General features: G+C 44.7%; 1 protein-coding gene across 1 annotated transcript in view; it reads left to right on the top strand.

Moving 5' to 3' along the window:
- Positions 1 to 14,570, top strand: part of NSL1 (NSL1 component of MIS12 kinetochore complex) — a 30,125-nt gene extending 15,555 nt beyond the window's left edge. Inside the window, exons 5-6 of the mRNA XM_040985797.1 lie at positions 12,376 to 12,443; positions 13,897 to 14,570. Of these exons, the coding sequence (XP_040841731.1) occupies positions 12,376 to 12,443; positions 13,897 to 14,178 (350 nt within the window). The 3' untranslated portion in view covers positions 14,179 to 14,570. The remainder of the gene's footprint in view (positions 1 to 12,375; positions 12,444 to 13,896) is intronic.
- The last annotated feature ends 9,424 nt before the right edge of the window (positions 14,571 to 23,994 follow it).

Below are 23,994 nucleotides of genomic sequence, written 5' to 3'. Positions count from 1 at the left end.
TCCAGGATTAGAACCAGTGCCCATATGGGACCCCGGTGCGTTCAAGGCGAGGACCTTAGCTGCTAGGTCACAGCACTGGGCCCTCATTGTAATTTTGATTTGCCTTTTTCTAATGACTGACATTTAACATTTTTTCATATTCTTATTAGTTACTTATACATTTTAGGAGCAATGTCTAACCAAATACTGTAGCTGTTTTTAAAATTTGGATTGCCTTTTTATTGTTGAATTGCAGTAGCTTTTCATGTATTTTGGATATTAATCCCTTTTCAGGATAAATTGTCTCCAATACTCACTTTTTTTTTCAATTTTAATTCATTTGAAAGGCAGAGAGATAGATACAAGCATTTTCCATCCACTGACTCATTCCCCAAATGCCCACAAGCCACCGCAGCTGGCCAGCCTGACACCAGGAGCCCAGAATCCACCTTGGGTCTTCCACGTGAGCGATGGAGACCCAGCAACTACATGCAGAATAAGAAGCAAGACAGGACTGCAATCCAGTCTCTGTAATATTCCAAACAACTCCTTTTGTGTCACATGTCTGTCCCCCATGCTTGCTTTCTTGATGTTGTACTTTAAAGCACAGACATTTGAAATGATGGCCAGGTCCGGCTTGTTGCCAGGCCCCCTTTGGCTGCTTGTGCTTTGGGTGTCATTTCTCAGAAACCATTACTTAACGCAACAAGCCTCTGTGAGTTTTTGGCAGTTTTTTGGTCTTTCTGGATCTTTGATCCATATTGAAGTTGTGCATGGTGCGAAGTGAGAATCCAGCTTTGGGATGGTTTGCAGTTGTGTCAGGACCCATATGGAGAAGGCTGTTGTTCATTTCCCCTCGAATGGTTTGAAAGCTTTGTCAGAAATCAGTTGATTGGGCCCGGCGCGGTGGCGCAAGTGGTTAAAGGTCCTCGCCTTGCACGCCCGGGATCCCATATGGGCGCCGGTTCTAATCCCGGCAGCCCCGCTTCCCTTCCAGCTCCCTGCCTGTGGCCTGGGAAAGCAGTCGAGGACAGCCCAAAGCTTTGGGAACCTGCACCCGCGTGGGAGACCCGGAAGAGGCTCCTGGCTCTGGATCGGCATAGTATCGGCCCGTTGCGCTCACTTGGGGAGTGAATCATTGGATGGAAGATCTTTCTCTCTGTCTCTCCTCTCTCTGTATATCCGCCTTTCCAATGAAAAAAATAATAATAAAAATAAATCTTAAAAAAAAAGAAATCAGTTGATTGTTGTGTCCAGGTTTATTTCTAAACTCTCAATTTTATTTCATTGAGCTTAAATGCCCTTTGACTTGTGCTATTCCGTCTCGATTATTATTGTATTAAGTTTTAAAACCCAAAGGTGAGTTCTCTGGACTTGACCATGACTGTTTTGGGGGTCTTCTGGGTCCCTTGCATTTTCATAGGAAATTTAGTAGTCTAATTGTGGTTCTTTTAGAGATGATGGTTTTTTTTTTTTCCTTCTGACTTATGAGATTTTTCTCTGTATTTTAAAAAATTTATTTAATTTTACTTGAAAGTCAGAGTTACAGAGAAGGAGAGATAGATAAATCTTACATCCAGTGGTCTACTCCCCAAATGGCCACAACAGCCAGAGCTGATTTGAGGTCAAGAGCCAGGAACTTCTTCCCTGTCTCCCAGGTGGGAACAAGAGTCCCAAAACTTCGGGCCATCCTCAGTTGCTTTCCCAAGTCCTTAATAGGAAGCTGAATCAGAAGTGGAGTAGCCAGGATGAGAACCAGTGCCCATATGGGGTATAGGTGTCACAGGCAGAGCATTAACTTGCTACGCCACCGCTCTAGTCCCACCCTGTAGTGTTGGTACTGTGTAGTTTGCCATAGTGTGTCTAGATGTATGTTTTATTTTATTGAGCACTGTATGTTATGCGTACTTTTTTCTGACCTTATTCCACAGTGGAAGTAATTTTATTGCCTTTCCTGATATAAAACATGCACATTCCAAAAATGTTAAAACTGTAAGAAATAGTTCAAATTACATTGCAATTATATGCCCTAAAGATGACTACTATTAATGTATTTATAACCAGTTGGCCAAAATACAAGATATTGGAGCTAGTGTGGTGGCATATCAAGCAAATCTGCTGTCTGTGCCAACAGCAAACTCTATGAGTGCTGGTTCTAGTCCCAGCTACTCCACTTCCAATTCCAGATTGCTTCTTTTTTTTTTTTTTTAAAGATTTATTTTATTTTTATTGGAAAGGCAGATAATACAGAGAGGAGAGACAGAGAGGAAGATCTTCCGTCTGATGATTCACTCCCCAAGTGAGCGCAACGGCCGATGCTATGCCAATCCAAAGCCAGGATCCTCTTCCGGGTCTCCCACGTGGGTGCAGGGTTCCAAAGCTTTGGGCTGTCCTCGACTGCTCTCCCAGGCCACAGGCAGGGAGCTGGATGGGACGCGGGGCCGCCAGGATTAGAACTGGCGCCCATATGGGATCCCGGGCATGCAAGGTGAGGACCTTAACCACTGCACCACCGCACCGGGCCCACCAGATTGCTTCTTATGTCCTAGGAAAGCAGAGGGGGATGGCTCAACTTGGCCCCTGCCCCCACGTGGGTTGCCCAGAGCAAGCTTCTGGCTCTTGGCTTCTGTCTGGTAAAGTTCCAGACTCCAGCTTTGTCCTGCCCCAGCCCTAACCACTGCAGCCGTTTGGGGAGTGAACCAATGGAGGGAAGCTCTTTCTGTTTCTCCCTTTCTCTCTTTAACACACAGCCTTTCAGTTATGTAAATAAATCTTTAGAAAAATAACAAAGATCTGCTGCTGTGGTAGAGTGAATGGAGAAAGGGAATGTGCTGAGATCAGATCAGGGACTTGGCTCAGGCCAGATGATACTAGCTAGGGGGAGAGTTTCGAAGCATGCCTTAAGACAGCATGTTGCTGCAGGAGGGGAGGTACATGCGCAGCAGGACTTTGCCTCCCAAGCAGGGCTTCCATAGATCTCTGTTATTGTATGCAAAGCGTTGTCTTCCAGAAAATCAATGCGTAGGTTTCGGTTTTACTTTCACCAGGGATGCTGCTTTCCATTTCATTAACTCTTCAGAAACAATAGTAGGGCCCAGTGCAGTAGCCTAGTGGCTAAGAGTCCTTGCCTTTCATGTGCCTGCATCCCATATGGGCGCACCGATTCATGTTCTAGATGCTCCGCTTTCCATCCAGCTCCCTGCTAATGGCCTCGGAAGGCAGTGGAGGACAGCCTAAAGCCTTGAGCCCCTGCACCCACGTGGGAGACCCAGAGAGGGCACCTAACTCCTGGCTTCAGATTGGTACAGCTCCAGCTGTTGTGACCTCTTGGGAAGTGAGCCAGTGGATGGAAGATCTTTCTGTATCTCCTCTGCCTTTTCAATCATAAATAAATAAATAAACCTGTTAAAATTTTTTATTGAAAAAAAAAAAACCAGATATACAGAGAGGAGGAGAGACAGAGAGGAAGATCTTCCGTCCAGACATCGTATGTTTTGCGTGCTCATAGTAAAATACACAGGGGAATGGAAAGGTATTAATGCCTTTTTGCTGAGTTCTGAATTGTGGAGAATTTCCGAAGTTCATGTTCCCTAGTTTAGCCAGTACAGTGACCTGAAAGCAAAATTAGGTTGATTACTCAATCTTTCATTTCCACTTTTTCATTTCCTTGTGTTTTAGAAAGCAAGTGACCAGGGAAGGCTGTGTTCTCAAGGGTGGCTACTTCCACTTTTTGAAGAGCAAGATTTTTCAAAAATATCCTTGCAGCAGTCTGCCGATGTGTCTGCCCGCAAGACGTGATTCTCCTTGTCAGCTCTAACTTACAATCCTCTCAGGAAAGCTAGTCATTACTTCCATATTGCTTTCCTTCAGAGAAGTTCTCAGAAATGAATCGAGGAGTCTCCCCTTTTCCCTTGTCCTTCACAGCAAGATGGCAAGGAGCTATTTTAAGTTTCCCCACCATAGATTCAGTGATGTTTCCAGTTCTGTGCCCCCCTGCAGAGGACCCGGAGGGAGCCAGTTCCTCTTCTTCCTTGCCAGTCTTGTCTGGCTGCAGCCCCTGCCACAGTGTGTACAGGTAGCCTCCCACTGAGAAGTAAGTGTTTCAAAAATTCATATTTAAATCTGAGCTTTAGAATTGGAAATGGATTTCTCTTGGGAAAAAAAAAAGGACAGATTGGTAAGTTCCTGGACTACGCTTTAAAGACGTATTTAATCTAGCATGTAGCTAAAATGCTACACGTTATTGTAAAAAAGTCTATTAGAAAGTGAGTATGTCAGGTGCATGTTTGTCCTCTGTGTGGTGTGTAAGTGGGATTTTATGGGCAATATTCTGAATGCCCAGCACCGTCGTTATGAAAATGGTGAGCAGTGCTGCCGCTGGGGGTGTTCCTATATCAGCTCTAGAAAAGGCATTGGGAACCTTCCGGAAGAAGTCCATCCTTCCTGCATTGTGTTTGCCAGCCCTCTCTGCCTTGGGCGCATTCTTACAACATATGCTTGTGTGTTGTGATTGCTTCAGTGCTCTTACTAGTCATAGATCTAAAATAATCTTGCTGAGAGAGTGAATGTTTTTAAATTTCCTAGGCAGGTATTAATGTTGGAAAGTGGCTTTTAGTGCATTAATAGACAATATGTTCAAGTATTTAGTGATCATTTTTATTGTGTTTTTTTCCCCTTTTAGTCTTTATAATTTTTTTAAAGATTTATTTTTATTGGACAGTCAGATATACAGAGAGGAGAGACAGAGAAGTAGATCTTCTATCTGTTAATTCACTCCCCAAGTAGCTACAACAGCTGGAGCTGAGCCAAGCTGAAACCAGGAGCCAGAAGCTTCTTCTGGGTGTCCTGCATGGGTGCAGGGTCCCAAGGCTTTGGGCCATCCTTGACTGCTTTTCCAGGCTACAAGCAGGGAGCTGGATGGAAAGTGGGGCTGCTGGGATAGAACCAGTGCCCATATGGGATTCAGGCGCATGTGAGGCAAGGACTTCAGCTGCTAGGCTATCATGCTGGGCCCACAGTCTTTATTTTAAAAAATATGTTACTTATAAAAATATGGATGCTAGTTTTAAAGATTTAATCCAGGTTACAAAAGAAAATAATTGTAAAATTCATATTAACACGTTTACCTTAGAATTGTTCTATTTTTTAATGCTTTATCAGGAATAATTTTTAGTTCAAGTAGTTTTCATTATGTTGGATCTAGTTTTTGAACATTTGATGACCTATATGAGGATATTGTGTTACTGGCAAAATTATTTTTATAGATAGCACCTTAACATATTGCATGTAGATTACAGGTAGTTACATGGTTTGGATTCTAGGAGATGTGAGTTCTAATTCAATGTCAGCTTTCTCAGCTTCTGTTTCATTAACCTGCTTCCTGCAGAGAGTCTCTTAACTTGTGTAAGGTTGGGAATGCGTGTCAGCTTACACAGCTACAGCAGCAGCCGCTGGTGTAACTAACGTGGAAGAGCTGAGTCTGTGGTTCTCCTCCCTGGACTTTTCCCCCTCAAGGCCAAGTTTCTCAGAAGACAGCTTCACTATTGTTTTATTATTCTCTTCTCTTCTACCCTTCCCCTTCCCTCCGCTCCACTCCCCTCCTCTCTTTTCTACCCTTCCATCCCATCCCATCCCATCCCATCCCATCCCATCCCATCCCATTCTACCCCATTCCACTCCACTCCACTCCATTCCATTCCATTCCATTCCATTCCATTCCATTCCATTCCATTCTATTCCATTCTATTCTGCCTAAGGCTGATTATTTTCCAAATCATCTTGAGACTTTCCTTTCCTTCTCTCCTGTTTTGGGTTCTGGTTCCTGTTTTGTCTCCATTGTGGTCATATTGCACACCCCTCCTGCCCTTGTCAGATCCCTGTCGCCTCCAGCTCATCTAACACCAGATCCACTCCCGAGTCCCCTGTTGCATTGTCCTCACCCTCCTCTCTGCCTCCATGGCACCATCTGTCATAGCTTTGGCTCATTGTCACCACTGAACACCTCTCTGCATGTCCAGCATAGTGTTCAACGCTAGAGAACCCAAAATTAGAGAATTTGATTCTGTTCCCAAATAAGTCCTGACAGGTAAATAAAGAACACCAGGCTCCCTCTGGAGTCTGTATTGCCCCCTAGTGGCCTGTGTGAAAAACAGTGAGGAATTTTTTGATTGCGTGCTGCTGAGAGGATGTTGGGAAGGGCCTGGGTTACCAAATGTCTTGTATGTCCAATATTATACTAAAAATGTGTTCCCTTATGTGAAAATCTGCTTGTAATTATTCAAGCCTAGACCACAACTCCATTTTACACACAAACCCAAAGTATTACTTGGCACTTCTTACACTTGTCATGACTTATAAACAGGTAGAAAATATCTAATGTTCAGGTGTGTGTGTTTTTAGGAAAAAAAATTTAAGTAGCATGAGGCATTTTTGGAATTCTTTTTTTTTTTAAAGATTTTTTTTTTTTTTTATTGCAAAGCCAGATATACAAAGAGGAGGAGAGACAGAGAGGAAGATCCCCCATCCGACAATCCACTCCCCAAGTGACCACAGTGGCTGGCACTGCACTGATCTGAAACCGGGAGCCAGGAACTTCCTCCAGGTCTCCCACATGGGTGCAAGGTCCCAAGGCTTTGGGCCGTCCCAGCTGCTTTCCAGGCCACAGGCAGGGAGCTGGATGGGAAGTGGAGCTGCCGGGACCAGAACCTATGCCCTTGTGGGATTCCAGCATGTTCAAGGCGAGGACTTTAGCCACTAGGCCACCACGCCCTGGAGTTCTTGATAGCAGTTAGTCTTTAAGAATCCAAGATGGGTAGGCATCTGGTTTAGAGGGTTTTTGTTGTTGTTTCTGGTGGTATTTTTGTTTGTTTGTTAAGATTTATTTTTGAGAGCAGATCTGCAGAGAGAAGAGACAGAGAGCTTCCAACCACTGGTTCACTCTCCAGATGTGCAAAACAGCCAGAGCTGAGTCAAGCAGGAGCCAGGAGATTTTGGGCTGCTATGTTGGATAAGGACTTGAGCCATTCTCTGTTGCTTTCCCTGGCCACAGGCAGGGTGCTGGATGAATGAAATGAAATAGCTGGGACTCAATTTGCACGTGATGCTGCAGGTAGAGGATTAACTGGCTAAGCCACCACAGCAGCCCCCTGCTTAGAGCTTAATATGCTGTTTAACATGCTTGGATTCTGTTTGGAATGCCTGGGTGCAGGTCCCAGGCCAACTCCTGAGTCCAGCGCTGCTGGTATGTACCTAGGGAGTCAGCAGTGACCGCTCCAGTGTCTTGGTCCCAGGACTCAATTCCTCACTCCCAGCTTTGGCTGACCTGCCTCAGCTGTCGCATGCATTTGGAGAATGAGCCAACAGCTGGGAACTCTCTTCTCTACCAAAGAGGAGTTGCCTCTGTCTCTTTCTCTCAAATTAAAAAAAAAAAAAAGTTGTAGTAAGAAGCCTAGAAAGCCATCAAAAATCAATATATGTGGGTTGGGCCTCGTGCAATGGCTCGAATGGCTCGTCCTCCTTCAAGCACCAGGATCCCACATGTGCACCAATGTGCGCTCTGCTTTCCATCTAGCCCTTCGCCAACCCCCACTGTGGCCTGGGGGATCAGTGGAGGATGGCCTACGGCCTTGGGACCCGACCCTGCGTCCCCATGGGAGGCTGAAAGAAGGTGCTAGCTCCTCACTTCAGATCGGCTCAGCTCTGGCTGTGGCAGCCCACTGGGTAATGAGCCCGTGGATGGAAGATCTTTCTGTCTCTCCTTCTTGCTGGAAATCTTCCTTTGCAATAAAATAAAATGAATCTTAAAGAAAATAAAATGTATTAATTTTTCTGTGTTAATTTTGTATCTTGCAACCTTATTGAATTAATTGATCAGTCCTAACAGGTTTTTTTTAAGGGATTTTAGCTTATTCTATGTGAAAGAATCATGTTATTTGCAATCTACAATAGTTGACCTACTCCCTTCCAATTTAGACACCCTCTGTTTCCTTCCCTTGCCTTCTTGTTCTGGCTAAGACTTCCATAGTCAAAGTGGATCCCTCCGTCTTGTTCCTGATCATCGAGGACACCATTTCAGCTTCACCTTTTTTCAGTATAAAGTTGGTGGTGGGATTGTCATAAATGCCTTTACTGTGTTGAAGGACATTTCTTCCATACTTAGGCTTTTGAGAGATTTTCCGGGATTCTGCATATTATTAAGTGTTTTTTTCCTGCATCTGAGTGGATAATCTGTAGTGTTTATCCTTTAATCTGTTGGCATGATGTATTAGTTTGCATATATTATATAATTTGCACACGTCATGTATATTGCATCTATTTTGTTTGGGCCATCCTTGCATCCCTGAGATAGAAGTGTATACTATTTTTGCTAGGCTGTTGGATTCAATTCACGAGCTTTGTTTTGCACCTGTGTTCATTGGGGATGTTTTTCTTTCTTTTCTGCTTGTATTTTTGAGGATGAACTCCCCACTTTGGTTTGCCTTGGGAAAGTGTAGGTGTGCTACCTTGCTAGCAAGTTTTTTTTTTTTTCTTTCTTGCTCTCAAGCCCTTGAATATATCATCCTATTTTCTTTGGCCTTGAGGGTTTCAGCTGAGAAAACTGTCAGTCTAATCAAGATTTCTTATATGTGACTTGACACTTGTTAGGACTTTCTTTTTCACTTGTACTTTTAATGATTTGACTGTAATGCTCTTGGTGCTTTGAAGTTCCTGTCCTAGAGGTCTGTAGTGCATAGTCTTCCTTGGCCTTCCCTTTTATTCTGAAATACCCATAATGGGCAAGCTTGTTTAGCTGATGGTGTCCAATAAATCTTGTCTTCCAGGTTCTTTTTACTTTTTGTTTTTTCTTTTTGATCTGATTGGGTCGTTTAAAAACACTTGTCCTCAGCCGCCGAAATTGTTTCTTTCTAATCTAATCTGCGGCTGAGGTTCTCCAACTGTGTTTGTTTTGTTTTGTTTTTACTTTTTCATTGAGTTATTTACCTCCAAGATTCGTTTAGCTCCTTTTTGTGGTCTTTTTTTTTGCTGAATTTATCACTCATACCATGAGTTATCTTCAATTTCATTAAAGTGGCTGCTTGCATTTCTTTGTCATTGAAATTTTGTAAAAATCATTACTTAAAACTCATTTTCCATGCAGATATTTTGCTATCCTTCTCTTTGCTAGAGTTATTGTTTTCTTTGGAGTCCTCCTGCACCTTGATTTTTCATTTTCTTGTGTCCTTATGTTGATATTGGTATATATGGTAGATCAGTTGCCTGTACTAGCTTTCCGGGTAATTTCCCAATAAGTGTTAGTTGGGTAGGCTACGTTGGCTTTGGTTCCAGTGTGATTCCACAGGTGAGTGCTTCATGTTGCATTTATATGGCTACCTCAGCTTTCACCAGTGTCGACAAGGCCCGCTTTCTCAGTGTGGCACAGCTCTCTGAGATGCAATGGAATTGCTAACTTACTGAGGCAATTCTTGTTCGCCTACGCAGGCAAGGTGTGGGAGGAAGAACAGTGAAGGCCTGACACCCTCTACTGAGAGTTCTGTGAGGATGGGGCCTCTCCACAGTCACAAGTGGAGATCATGCAATGTGCCCATTACCAAGGCACCTGTCAGTGCCTGGGGCCGCTCCAAAGAGAGTGCCTGTCAGTGTCCCAGAACTGCGTAGGTCCCTGAGGGACCTCTGTTGCCTCATCTCAGAGTAGGATGCCTGGCAGCTTCTTGGGAGCATGGCTGGTGGAAAGAGCTGCCACTGTTTTTCAGGGGCCTCTCTGGGCCCATTGGCTCATGACAGGCTGTGTTGCTTCTTGGGGTCATGCATAGTGACTGGGGTCTGGCACCTCTGTGGGTCAAGTCATTCAGGATGAGCTACTCAGCCACTTCCCAGGGCAGAGTAAGTGGGCTGGACAGCTGTGCTGCTTCTAGGGCAGTGGGAATGTGGGCAAAGCTAAGTACTCCGTGGGGCACTAGGTGATTAGGCTATCTCTGTTGCCAGTGGGCTTGGTGGACAGAGCTGCCCAGGTGGCCTGTCCAGCAGCTTTCCCTGTCAGAGGAGAGTAGAGGAGACCGTTGGCTGGTGTTGAGGGCTACCGGTAGCTTCCTGGCTGCTTCCGGGGCCTCAGTTGAGTAGTGTCAAGATGGCATGATAGAGCAGGAGCCCAAGACCCAAAACTAATGTTGGAATTTTTTTTTTAAGATTTATTTATCTTTATTGGAAAGTCTGTTATACAGAGAGGAGGAGAGACAGAGAGGAAGATCTTCCGTCTGATGATTCACTCCCCAAGTGGCACAAGGCTGGAGCTGTGCTGATACGAAGCCAGGAACCCAGAGCCTCCTCCAGGTTTCCCAGGCGGATGCAGGGTCCCAAGGCTTTGGGCCGTCCTCTACTGCTTTCCCAGGTTACAAGCGGGGAGCTGGATGGGAAGTGGAGCTGCCGGGATACGAACTGGTGCCCATATGGGATCCTGGTGTGTGCGAGGCGAGGGCTTTAGCCACTAAGCTACTGCACCCTAATGTTCGAACTCTTTTTCCGGGACTGTGATGTTCCTGTTGCTGTTCTCAGTATCCTCTTTTTCTAGTTACTTTTGCTGTTCTCCCCCCCACAACTCTCTGCCAGCTATTATTTTCTAAATGAACCTAAGAAAAGAAAATTAGCAACTATGAAGAAAATTATTTGCCTGGCTCATTTACCGATCTGTTGAAGCCATTAAAGTTGTGGACCTGCAAACAAAAATGGTGTACTTATTTGGCTGTGAATCTCTAAGAACAGTTACTCAAATTAGTTTTTAAATTAATTTGTAAATGACTTATGATGGAATGAGTTTTCTTATCTCCGGTTTTGAGGTTTTTTGACTTTTAATAAGATGTTTCTCCTTCTGCATCAGTGAATATAAACATTGTTGTGGAATAGCCATGAACATGTACAACAAAGGGTTAGAGAAAAAAACTGATGAAGACTCAAAGAGAAACAGATGTTTAGGCCAGTGGTTAAGAAGTTGATTAAGGGGCCCGGCGCGGTGGCGCAAGTGGTTAAAGGTCCTCGCCTCGCACGCCCGGGATCCCATATGGGCGCCGGTTCTAATCCTGGCAGCCCCGCTTCCCTTCCAGCTCCCTGCCTGTGGCCTGGGAAAGCAGTCGAGGACGGCCCAAAGCTTTGGGAACCTGCACCCGCGTGGGAGACCCGGAAAAGGCTCCTGGCTTCGGATCGGCATAGTATCGGCCCGTTGCGCTCACTTGGGGAGTGAATCATCGGACGGAAGATCTTCCTCTCTGTCTCTCCTCTCTGTATATCCGCCTTTCCAATGAAAAAATAATAAAAATAAATCTTTAAAAAAAAAAAAAAAAAAAAGAAGTTGATTAAGGAGCCTGGTGCTGTGGCATAGTGAGTAAAGATGCTGTCTGTGGTGCTGGCATCCCCTGTGTGTTCCCATTCATGTTCCAGCTTCTCAACTTCCAATCCAGCTCATATGCCTGGGAAGGCAGTGAAAAGTGGCCCAATCGCTTTGGCCCCTGCATCCCTTTGGGAGACCCAGAATAAGCTCCTAGCTGCAGACTGGCCCAGCTCTGGCAGTTGCAGCCATTTGGGAATTAACCAATTAATGGGAGATCTCTTTGCTTCTCTTCCTCCCTCTCTCTGTAATCCTGCTTTTTAAATAAACAAATCTTAAAGGGGAAAAAAAGCCAATTAGGAAATGCCTGAGTTTGATATCTTCTGTGGCTTTGACCCCAGCTTCCTACTAAGAGTCTTGGAGGGGGCTGAAAGGACTCAAGTTACTGCATTGCTGACCGGCGGCTGCGCAGCCTGAGTGCCCAGTTCCCATCCCCAGCCATGGTGGTTGCCATCATTTAGGGAGGAAACAAACAGGTGGGAAGTGTCATCTCCCTTGCCGTCTGTTTTTCTGCCTTTTAAATAAATCCAATATTTCTGAAAATCAAAAGAGCATTAAGTGAGTAAAAAGAAATTTGTGTTGCTGAGAATCTTTTCTTGTAGCTGTGACATCAATACTATTCTGAGGTCAGGTATATTTTGTATATATAGTATTAGCTTATTTTTGTTAATGTGATAGTGTTCAAAGATGTTAAACATAGTGATAGATAAAATATAGAAGGAAAATCGGCTCTGCCTTAGGGGCACACATGATGTGGACAGTCAGGATCTTATCTATCTCAGTTCTAATCTTAACACTTAGGACTTGTACCCTACCGCTTTATCTCTGCAGTGTTTTCATTTAGGTGAATTTAATAAGACACTTGTTTAATAAAACACTTGCTTTAGGATTACAAAATAGCCTAAGAAAGGCGAAGCCAAAGTGAATGATCCTAACACTTTTGTCCAGACAGCATCAACATGCCTTTAATGACTGTTTGTGAGATAAGAAACTTAGAGCACTGCTTGGTTGTTTCTTTGCAGCTGCTCGTATGGGGCCTTTGAAACTCAGAGGAGAAGCCATTGCTAAGGAGATCAGCGAGGCAATGAAGGTAAAAACAATGTGCTCAAAGTTACCAAAATTGTATAAAACAGATATCTGCATCCAATCTCTCTCTATATGTTTTGGTTTACTGTAACAGGAGTTTATAATAGTCTTTTAAATAAGTCTCTAGTAAATTTGTTAAGCTACAGTAATGTCTAAAATCTCATTTATCAAGCATGATTACTGTGTATTTACAGGTATACTTGGGTTATTAATTGGTCAGCTATATTTTTGAATGTTGAGTGAAAACAGTTCATTAAACAGTTTTGGATTATAAAATTAGCTCATATGTAGTGAGTATTTGGTATGAGTCAGGCACCATCTAGCGATTTTATGTATATAAACGGATTTAATCCTTACAGTACCCTTTGAGATTATTATCATTACTTTGTCATTTTATAGATGGGAATGCTAAGGCACCAAGAGTCTGGGTTAACTGCCCTCGTAGGTGGCCGCGCCAGCAATTACACCCAGGGTGTCTGGCTGTGCAATTGCAATTTTTTTTTTTTTTAGATTTATTTCTTTTTATTGGAAAGGCAGATATACACAGAGAAGGAGAAACAGAGAGGAAGATCTTCTGTCCAGTGGTTTTCTCCCCAGGCGGCAGCAATGGCTGGAGCTAAGCCTATCTGAAGCCAGGAGCTAGGAGCCTCCTCCAGGTCTCCCACACGGGTGCAGGGTCCCAAGGCTTTGGGCAGTCCTTGACTGCTTTCCCACGGCACAAGCAGTGAGCTGGATGGAAGCAGGGCTGCCAGGATTAGAACTGGCACCCATATGGGATCTCAGCGTGTTCAAGGCGAGGGCTTTAGCCGCTAGGCTACTACACTGGGCACCCCGTGTTGGTTTTTAAAATGTCCTTAAGTAGTTTGGCCTGATTCCCTGGATTTCTGGTGATTGTCCTTCTCTCCAGGCATGCTGTTGCTCTGGTGTTGGCAGGCTGTGGTGGGCCAGGCTGAAATTCAGCCAGCTGGTATTTGTAAATAAAGCTTTGTTGCAACACAGCTGTGTTTGTTTTTTCATTGTCTGTGGCTTCTCACAGGTTCTCACAGTAGAGTGGAGTTTTTGAAACAGATGGGAGCACTCAGTCTAAAATGTTCACTGTCTGCTCATTTATAAGCAAAGTGCATCAATCCTGGGCTTGGGCTCTAAGACTTCCGGAATAGTCATGATTCGAAAATAAAAAAAAATGCTCAATTCAAGATTCTGTTACCTCCAGTTTTATCAAAGTTTTACTATCAAGCATTGAACATATGGAATAGATCTTTCAAGTCCTAGCTTTCAGTTAAAATTCCTCAACATTAGCTGGTATCTTGAAAATAAATTAGAATGTCCGTGACCCCACCCGGTAGGTCTCAGAAGGAACATTGACCTAAGGAACCAAAGTCGAGAGTGTCGTGTCCCTCTTTCTGTGTTTGTATTTGCAACCGAGATTAACTTTCTGTGTTCCTTTTTTTCAAAAGTCCTTGCCTGTGTTAATTGAACAAGGAGATGGATTTTCCCAAGTTTTAAAGATGCAGCCTATTATCCAGCTCCAGAGGATCCACCAAGAAGTCTCCTCCAGTTGTCACAGGAGATCAGACGCTCACCCTGAGAACTTCATAGCCAAAATAGAAAGCACGCCGACAGAGGCTGCTTCCAGGAAACCCTCGGACGTGGTGCTGAAGAGAAAGCGGCCTGCGGACCGCCCCCAGAGCAAGTGGTACCCTCGGCGACCAAAGAAGATTCATCTTGACACATCATAAGCTGCTCGTGTTTACGTTAGGATTTGGACATAGGCACTGGCAGCGTGTAGATTACAGCCCAGGGTTTGGACAGGACTTTGCTTAACACAACAAATAACTCTTGTGCTGGTGACTCACTGGAATATGATGTCACAGTTCTCATTCCTCACCCTTTCCTCTGTAATAGATGAGAAGCATGTACTTCTTTTGAATCTTGGCACAAAGCTCACTCGTGTGTGGGCTTGCCTTGCTGCATCTGTGGAATTTCCTAAGCAGCACGCTGTGTTGGGTTCCCTGGTGGTGCTGTGTAACGTTCTTTGTTGATGTGCTGAGAAGGGACCTTCGTTTCCTCTCTCTGCGCAGCCGCAGATCTGTTTTAAGGTGCAGTTTGATTTGTCAGAGTGATGTGCACATGACAAGACTGGCTTTGGCTATTACTTGAAGTTTAGCCTTTGACCTGTGGGATTAATTTTAGGAGTTGAGCTTTTATAAGACAAGGATGATTATTATTTGTGCAAGAGTTACTCTTAGAAATAAAAATTTGTATGTTTTCTGCCACACTTTTGTTTTCTATAGATCTTTAGAATAATTTGAGTTGAAACGAATAGTTTCTTTTCAGGGTTTCTTATTTGCTATTTTATAGATCATTCCAGTTCAGAATGTGTTAAGTTGATGCAGTGACACGTTATGATTGTAGAACAAGCGCAGTTATAGTTGCATTGTTAGATCTGTTGATGTCTTTGCATGTGTACATACACGTCAGCCGTTGGCAGAGCTGAGAAAGCCATGCTTGCCCGTACTGCTAACAGGTGCCTCTCGTTCCTGGTGGCTCGGCTTGGGTCTTTGACTCAGCCACGTAGGCAAGGCCATCCAATTTACAAGTTTCCGCCTTTGATGACTTCCATAACTTTTCAGAGGAATTTGCCAATCATGAGCCTAATAAATCTGTAGCCGCTCTTGTGCATCACGTCTTACCAGTCGTAAATGTCCAGGTTTGTCAGAACATGTCTCAGTGAAGACAAAGCCATTTTTTATATTCTTTGCATTGTATGTTTTAATGATACAGTTTGACATGTATATATTTGTACACATCAATGTGAGTTTTTAAATTAAAAAATGTACAAAGACTGAAATCTTGATGTTGTATATTTTTAAGTGTTTTCGGGCATTGTTGAGTTGTCTTGTATGCATTTCAGAACATGCTAAACTTCACTTTAGCACTGTTTTCAGGCTGCGAAATGTCACTGTTGTTGTTGTACTGTGTGATAGTTTTTTTCCCCCCAAAGATTTGTTTATTCAAAAGGCAGAGCTACAGAGAAGGGGAGACAGACTGTTCAATCCACTGGTTTGCTCCCCAAGTGTCCACAACTGCAGGAGCTGGACCACTCTGAAGCCAAGAAGCAGGAACTTTTTCCAGTTTCCCATGTGGGTACAGGGGCCCAAGCTCCTGGGCCATCTTCCACTGCCTTCCCAGGCACATTAGCAATGAGTAGTATATATAAGTGCCAGCACCACAAGTGGTGGCTTTACCCACTAAACCACAGTGCCTTCATACTTTTCTTTTAAAGCATCTTTATTGGGGTGGCATTTTCACACAGCAGGTTAAGACATCAGTTGTGACACTAGCATTCCATATGGGTGCTGGTACTAGTCCTAGCTGTTCCAGTTCTGATCCAGCTACCAGCTAATACACCTGGGAAAGCAGCAAAGAATGGCCCAAGTGTTTGGGTCCCTGACACCCATGTGGGAAACCTTGATGAAACTCCTGACCTTTGGCCTGCCTGAACCCTGGCCTTCATAGCCATTTGAACAGTGAAACACTGGGGAAAAAAAAATCTCTCTATCTATCCCTCTTTGTAACTTTGCTTTTTCAAATAAGCAATATATATATGTGTGTGTATTTTTTTTAAGTTTTATTTTTATTTGAGAGGCAGAGAGAGAGTTCCCATGTGCTAATTCACCCCTCCAATGTCTGCAACAATCAGAGCTGGGCCAGGCCCCACCAGGAGCCTGGAACGCCATCTGAGTCTCCTGCATGGGTGTCAGGGGCTCAAGTACTTGAGGGATAATCTACTGCAGGATACGGATTAGCCAGAAGCCAGATCAGAGGTGGAGCAGGCAGCCATGCAGTGACTTTAGCTACTTTGCCAAATGTCTACGGAGCGTTTCTTTATAGTAGTAACATTCTATCATTATTTCATTTCAAAAGCCACTAAATATAAACAGAAAAATAAATGCTGCATGCTCTCCTTTATATGTGGGAATTCAAATTTAAACGAGTCTCAAGCAAAAGAATTTATATCTTGATTATGTAGGAAAATGGCTCCCTTTAAAAGATGCATTTCAAAATACATAGAATTAACTGACATGATAGCTTGGATTTGCTATGTAATAATTAAGAAATATTAAAATGTATTACATAGACTGACAAATATTTTGGCAGTATTGAATCTGTGTGATGGGTATATTCCTACTTTGGGGCCTGAAAACATTGGTAACTTTTTAAAAGATTTATTTATTTTTATCAGGAAGTCATACATACAGAGGAGATACACAGGAAGATCTTCTGTCCGTTGATTCACTCCCCAAGTGGCCACAATGGCTGGAGCTGAGCCAATCCGGAACCAGGAACCTCTTCTGGGTCTCCTATGTGAGTTCAGGGTTCCAAGGCTTTGGGCCATCCTCGACTGCTTTCTCAAGCCACAGCAGGAAGCTGGATGGAAAATGAGCCACTGGGATATGAAACCATCGCCCATATGGGATCCTGGTGTGTGCAAGGCAAGAACTTTAACTGCTAGGCTACCATGCTGGGCCCATTGGTATCTTTTTAAAAGCTTGTTTTATTATAAAACCTCTAGACAGTTTGTCCTTGAATTCCACTTAGAACCCAAAGTTTTACTCCACAGTTAATACCAGTTTAAAATAAAAATGTCAGTGAAAAAAATAATGTTTTAGCATTATTAACTAAGATAAACATTTCTGATAAAGGTAATAATACAGAATAAGTATACAGTTAGGGAAGAAATTGACTTCTGGATAGGCTAAGAAGTGGCAAGTTAGGAGGAATAAAAGAAACAATAAAAAAAGTGGAAGGAAAAAAATTGAGAGTTAAATCTTAGTTGTCCTATGGTAAAAAGGCATGATCAGATGGGTTCTTAAAATTTCCTTTCAGTAAAATATAAAATAAGCACAAGTATGTCAAAGGGGCTGATGAAAATATTAAAATTGAGCTTGGTGATGGCTTTTTGGTGAGGACACTGAAGAACTATTGAACAGTCACTTTTAAAGGGTGAATGGAATGTGAATTATGGATCAATTGAAACATATCCAGAACTGTAGAGTATCGAGGGCTGTGGTTTACACGGGTTCTATCCCCCCAAAAAACTCACACTGAAGCTTAAAACTAACATGGCATTGAGAGGCGCTGGGCCCCTTACGAGGTGAGGTCATGAGGGCTCGGTCCTTAGAAAGGATGCGTGTGGTTCCCCCGGGCCTGAACTGCTGTCCAGGGAACCTCCTACCATCGCCAGATGATCTCTGCACACACCTGCGCTTCTGACTGCGTAAGAAGTCCCTGGCCCCGTCAGACTAACACCACATGGATGTCCCAAGGGACTTTTGAAAGACTTAACGTATTTGAAAGATAACAGAAGACAGTAACCTTTCATCTACTGGTTGACTCCCCAAACGTCCACAGCAGCCACAGCCGAGCAGTGACAGGAGCCAGGAACTCCATCCTGGTCTTCCCTGTGGGTGGCAGCTGCCCAGATGCATGGGCCATGTTCTGCTGCTTTCCCAGTTGTGCCAGCAGGGAGCTGGATTGGAAGCAGTGCAGCTGGAACTCCAATCGGTGCTTGTATCAAGTACCGGCAATGCAGGCAGTCACTTAACTCACTGTGCTGCACCTAAGTGCTGGCCCCAAAGATATTTTCATGAGAGGAGAATGCCACCACAACCCCTCTGGTTCACTCTGGAAAATCAGACAAAGAAGACATTTTGTTCACTACTTGCATGTTTAAAAGAACAAATTTTTTTAAATCGGGTAACTACCACTGTAAAATGAAAATACACTTCTGTAAGAAATAGAATCGGGCCTGACGTGGTAGCCTAGCATCTATAAAGTCCTCACCTTGAACGCACCAGGTTCCCATAAGGGCACTGGTTCTAATTCCAGTAGCCCTACTTCCCATCCAGCTCCCTGCTTGTGGCCTGGGAAAGCAGTTAAGGACGGCCCAAAGCCTTGGGACCCTGCACCCATGTGGAAGACCTGGAGGAAGTTCCTGGTTCCTGGCCTCGGATTGGCACAGCACCAGCTGTTGCAGACACTTGGGGAGTGAATCATCGGATGGATGATCTTCCTCTCTGTCTCTCCTCTTCTCTGTATATCTGACTTTGCGATAAAAATTAAATAAATCTTTAAAAAAGAAAAAGAAATAGAATCACAGTCACAGATTAGTTCCACATTGAATAATATTATATAATAATAAAAATACCGGGTGGGGGCAGGGGATGGCAGTGTTGTGTCACAACCTGTTACATTGCCACTTGCAACTGCATGTTTGGAATGTGGGTTCCAGTCCTGGTAGTGCCACTTCTAATCCAGCTCCCTACTAACGCACCTGGAAGGCAGTACCTGATGGCTCAAGTAGGGTCCCTGCTGCCCCATGGGAGATCCAGATGGAGTTTCTGGTTCCTGACTTCAGACTGGACTAACCCACCATTGCAGCACTTTGAAAGTAAACCAGATGGTGGGAGATCTTTCTGCCCTCTTTCCTCTTCTTGCCTCCTCTCCCTCTCTGCTTTCTGAGATAGAGATCACCTCCCCCAGTTCACTCCCCAGCTAGCCACAAGAGCAGGGTGGGACCAGGCTGAAGCCAGGAGCCAGAGCTTCTTCCAGGTCTCCCATGTGGATGCAGGAGCCCAAGGGGTTCTGCTGCTTTCCCAGGTGCATTTGAAGAGAGCTGGTCCAGAAGTGCAGTAGCCAGGACTCAGCACCCATATGAGGTGCCAGCACCACAGGTAGAGTCTTAGCCCTCTGTGCCACAGTGTGAGCCCCCATGTTGCAGTGTCCACAGTCTCGGGTATTAACAACCTGTGGCATTCATGTTCATTATGGTGTGAGTACACAGAGTGGGTGTGTGATTGCAAGAGTGGGAACTGCGGCCAAGTGCCTGGGCAGCACCTGAATCTGATAGTCCCCGAGCACCAGCTGCTTGGAGCGCATTTATCCACGTCACATCTCCCTTGTTCCTTTTAGGCCATTTCAAAGGAACAGCCCTTCCAGCTGAGCCTGTCTGCCAGGAGAGTGGTTGGGAAAAAGAGAAGAAGGGAAACTTTGACCGGAGTGTCTTGTTTCATTTCCTTTCCTGATAGGAAATCTGGTGGGGGTAAAGGTTAAAGGAAGTGTGTGCATTCTCCAAGCTACCACACTGTGTGTGCCTGTCTGTCCACTTCCGACCCTGTGACGGTGTACAAAGTAGTGGGGTGACAGTGGCAAGAGAACGGAAACTTGGCCAACTAGAAGGAGGACTCTTAGGTGCCATCCGACCTTCACCGGATCTTTCCGGCACATTCCAAATAACATGTTCAAACATCTTTTGCTAATCGTATGTTCTAGTCTACAAAACTCACTGAGTCCAAAATAGTGTTAAGAAAAATGTGTGAGAATCAAGGTGCAGTGTGAGAACCTGTCTGCAGTGTAACAGGCCACAGAGACCGCATGGGGGTCAGGGGGCGGGGGCCCCCTGGGGAGGAGCTGAGGGTGGGGCTCAGAAGCAAGAGCAGGTTCAGACAGCACAACACATGGGTTTGGAAATTTCTGTGGAATTCACTGCTTACAAGAAATGGTTTTGCCTGTTTTTGGAAACTGTGATTTACTGGCAAATTTTAATATTTACTGCTATTTATCTTTGTTGTAAGCTGAATGTAAGCATTTTTTAAAAAAAAAAAAAAAAACAAGTTTCCTGTTTGACAAGTGAATTGCTTCCTTAGAAATCCTGCTTATGAAGGTTTCTCCTCATGTCCCTTGTCTTTCATGGTCAAAGAACAAAAGTTCAAAGTTATCAAGAAGTACTTCCTTCTGCCCAAGTAATACACTCAGTGACCTCCAAGTGCCCAGAATCCCCGGAAACATTGCACTTAATTTGCTGGGGCTCTGGTCTGGGGAGACCCTCAAGTTATTCCCAAACCAGAGAGGATGCAAAAGAAGGTCCTCTGGGGTATGACTACAAGAGGGGACCATGGTGGATGTTCCATCGCCAGAGTCCTCATCGGCGGTGCACACCATGCAGATAAGCCCATGGCTCCGTGCTGGGTAATACATCAGATCAGAGCCTAAGAATTCTCAGAAATTGGTATTTGTTTTCCCCTGCACAGACCTCTCTTTTATATCTTGTGCTGAATCTGATTTGAAAAACGTTGCTTAAACCTACCCACACTGTCAGATTTGTTCAAGCTACATGAGGTCATGGTTCTTACTACTCTTGGCAGTTCCAGATAAAAGATTGCCTGAAGAAAAGGCTACAATTAAGCAAGTCCGTAGCACTAACAGGACAGCAAAACTGGATGATCAGCCATTAATACTAGTGTGCATTACAGATTTGTTAAAGGGGCATACTTTTAAAAACGTGCACAGAAAGAACACTTTTTATGCCCTGAATCATGCAAAGCTGTTTGGGTATAATCTTACCAGTTCATTCGCTGGAGGTAATTGCAGTAACATAGAGTACATAACAACGCTTATAGGAATATGGATTAGAAGCTACGTTTATTTTTGATGCAAAGAAAGTTGAAATCCATCTATACTTTCATGAACTTTTTGAAGACCCCATGGATACATGGGATCCATCTTTTTTTTTTTTTTTACCACAATAAACAGCTTGTAGCTGTCAGTTTATGAACTTTATTGAAGATGAGATCCAAGGCCAATGTGGGAGACAAGGGGGATGTAGAGATGTTGGCCCTTGGGAAGATGAAGAGGAAGGAGCTCGGATCTGCTGGAGGGCCTGTGGCCAAAGCCTGGAAGCACACTGTGGGCACACCGCCGTGTAAGGCAGGAGGGAAAGATCTGTGCTGTGCTGGTGTTCCTGGGAGAAAGGAGAGCGCTGGGAATACGCTTGAGCTCTGCTATGCAGTAGAATGCGTTTGGAGATGGCCCATACGTCAAGTTCAGGATTGGGGAAGGTGCCGGATGAGGTGGCGGGCAGCCTCTTAGGGGACAACAGGCGGAGTGACAGAATTGCCCTGTATCTGAGGGCTGCAGGGTGTGTGGCCTTTGGGTCTGGATGTGGAAAGGAATGCCATGGGGTAAAACAGTGCCCCTGGGAGCTAAGGTGAGCCAAGCGGTCAAGGACACATCTTATCACATGTGCCCAGAGAGCCAGGTGGGGAAGTCCATTGCTGTGGAAATCAGAGGGCCAGGGAGGGTACAGGGCCTTCCCAGCTGACTCCAGCCTCCTCTATTTTCCTTTTTTTTTTTTTAAGATTTATTTATTTGTATTGGAAAGGCAAATATACAGAGAGGAGGTGAGACAGAGAGGAAGATCTTCCATCCGATGGGTCACTCCTCAAGTGACCACAACAGCCGGTGCTACACTGATTTGAAGACAGGAGCCAGGTGCTCTTCCGGGTCTACCACACGGGTGCAGGGTCCCAAAGCTTTGGGCTGTCCTTGACTGCTTTCCCAGGCCACAAGCAGGGAGCTGGATGGGAAGCGGGGCTGCCAGGATTAGAACCGGCGCCCATATGGGATCCCAGGCGTGCAAAGTGAGGACCTTAACCACTGCGCCATCGCGCCGGGCCCTGTTATTTTCTTGATATTATAGTTTATTTTAGGGAAGATGGACATGTTCATCTTTAAGAACATGATGTGCAGGTGGCCGTCCCCCATCCCTGGGTACTGATGCAGTTGGGATGCCGGGTATGGCTTCTCTCCTTCTTGCCCCTGTTTCTCTAGATGCAGGAAGAAGAAGAAAAAAATTGGAAACAATGGTCTCATCTACTTTCCCATATTCCTTGACCTTTCCCATTCTGTTCAGTGGTCCACATGGACATTCATCCTTCTCGGCTATGTAAACATCATCAAAAGTAAACTTTTAAAAAAATGCAAAAAGAGGGCCCCGTGTGATAGTCTAATAGCTGAATCCTCACCTTGCATGTGTTGGGAACTCATACAGGTGCCACCTTGTATCCTGGCTGCTCCACTTCCCATCCAGCTCCCTGCTAGTGGTCTAGGAAAGAAGTCAAGGACAGCCCAAAGCCTTGGGACCCTGCACCCATGTGGGAGACCCAGACAAAGCTCCTGGCTTCAGCTTTGGTTAGGCTCAACTCCAGGCATTCTCCATCTGGAGGTTGCAGCCACTTGAGGAGTAAACCAGTGGACAAAAGATCTTTCTCTTTGCCTCTCCTTCTCCCTGTAAATCTGCCTCTCCAATAAAAATAAATAAATCTCTTTTTTTTTAAATGCAACAAAAATGAATATGATGTGATCTAGTTTATGGGTTTCTAAGGCCTGTAGTTACCATGACATTGTTCATTCTCAAATGTTTTAAGCATTCAGTCTACAAAGTATTTTTTTTTTAAGATTTGTTTTTATTGGAAAGTCAGACTTACAGAGAGAAGGAGAGATAGAGAAAGATTTTCCATTTGCTGGTTCACTCCCCAAGTGGCCACTAGGGCCAGAACTGAATTTATCTGAAGCCAGGATCTAGAAGCTTCTTCCAGGTCTCCCATGCAGGTGCAGAGTCCCAAGGCTTTTGGCCATCCTCCACTGTTTTCCCATGTTACAAGCAGGGAGCTGGATGGGAAGCAGAGTTGCTGGGACTTGAACCGGTAACCATATGAGATCCCAGTGCATGCAAGATGAGGTCTTTAGTCACTAGGCTACTGTGTCAGGTCCCTACAAAGTGTTTTGAAATTGTTTTGTAAGGCCTTACATTAAACTTGTGTGTTCAGGCATAATGAGGGTTTGTGTTATTATTATCAACTATTGGATAACAAGCTGAGCTCAGCTGGATGTGTCTTTGTTGCTCTTGCTGCTGGTCATTCCTTTGGCTACATTCAGTTGGGCTGGCAGGAGACCCTTGGGTGGATAGGAGGCCGAGTTCTGCTGGGATCCTGGCTGACTGTGCGTCTCTCCATTCTCCACGGCTTCTCCCTTTGCAACAAGCCTTTTCATTGCGGTTTCTCCAGCCAGACAGCTTGACTTCAGACTTAAATAGCTCAGGGATCTCAAAACTACAAAAGCAGAAACTTCTCAGCCCTCCCAGGTGTGAGGCTAGAACTGGTACTCACCCCTTCTGCTGCATTTTGTTAGTTTAAACAGATTGCAGGTCAGCTCAGAGTCAAGAAAGGACATGTATATTCGAGGGGGCGGGTGGTTCACTGTGGGACCACCACATTGGCTGTCTACCACTTTCAGTGGTACCAAGTCCACAGGACTTAGCACAGTGCTTAGCTCAGAGTCAGCTCTCAGCATTAGTTGCATGAGTGCTAGCAGAGTGTCTGGCTGATGCTGCATTACAGCCAGGACCACCAGAGGTGCTCCAGTGCCGGCTCTGAGGTCAAGCCTGAGCCGCCGCTTGCAGACTCGCCTCTGCAGGGCAGCCTTTGCACATCGTACCATCCATTACAGGAGTCACCTGTAACTGCATCCGCTTCAAGAGTCTGTGCAAAGCATGGGTTAAACCAATAAGTAAATTGCAGCATTGACAATCTTTGGAAGCAAAGGAGAAGCCCATTAAAAAGAGTGATTGGTGTGGGGGAGTGGAGATAGGAGATTTTGTTGTTTGGTTTGTCAAAAAAGGCTTCCTGGAAACGGTGGTTTCAGGAATCTTTTGA

This window comes from Ochotona curzoniae, unplaced genomic scaffold, assembly GCF_017591425.1.
Source record: "Ochotona curzoniae isolate NIBS_2020 unplaced genomic scaffold, NIBS_Ocur_1.0 contig_430, whole genome shotgun sequence".
Lineage (NCBI taxonomy): Eukaryota > Metazoa > Chordata > Mammalia > Lagomorpha > Ochotonidae > Ochotona > Ochotona curzoniae.
Note: the sequence above shows the minus strand (reverse complement) of the source record. Positions and strands in the feature narration are given on the sequence as shown.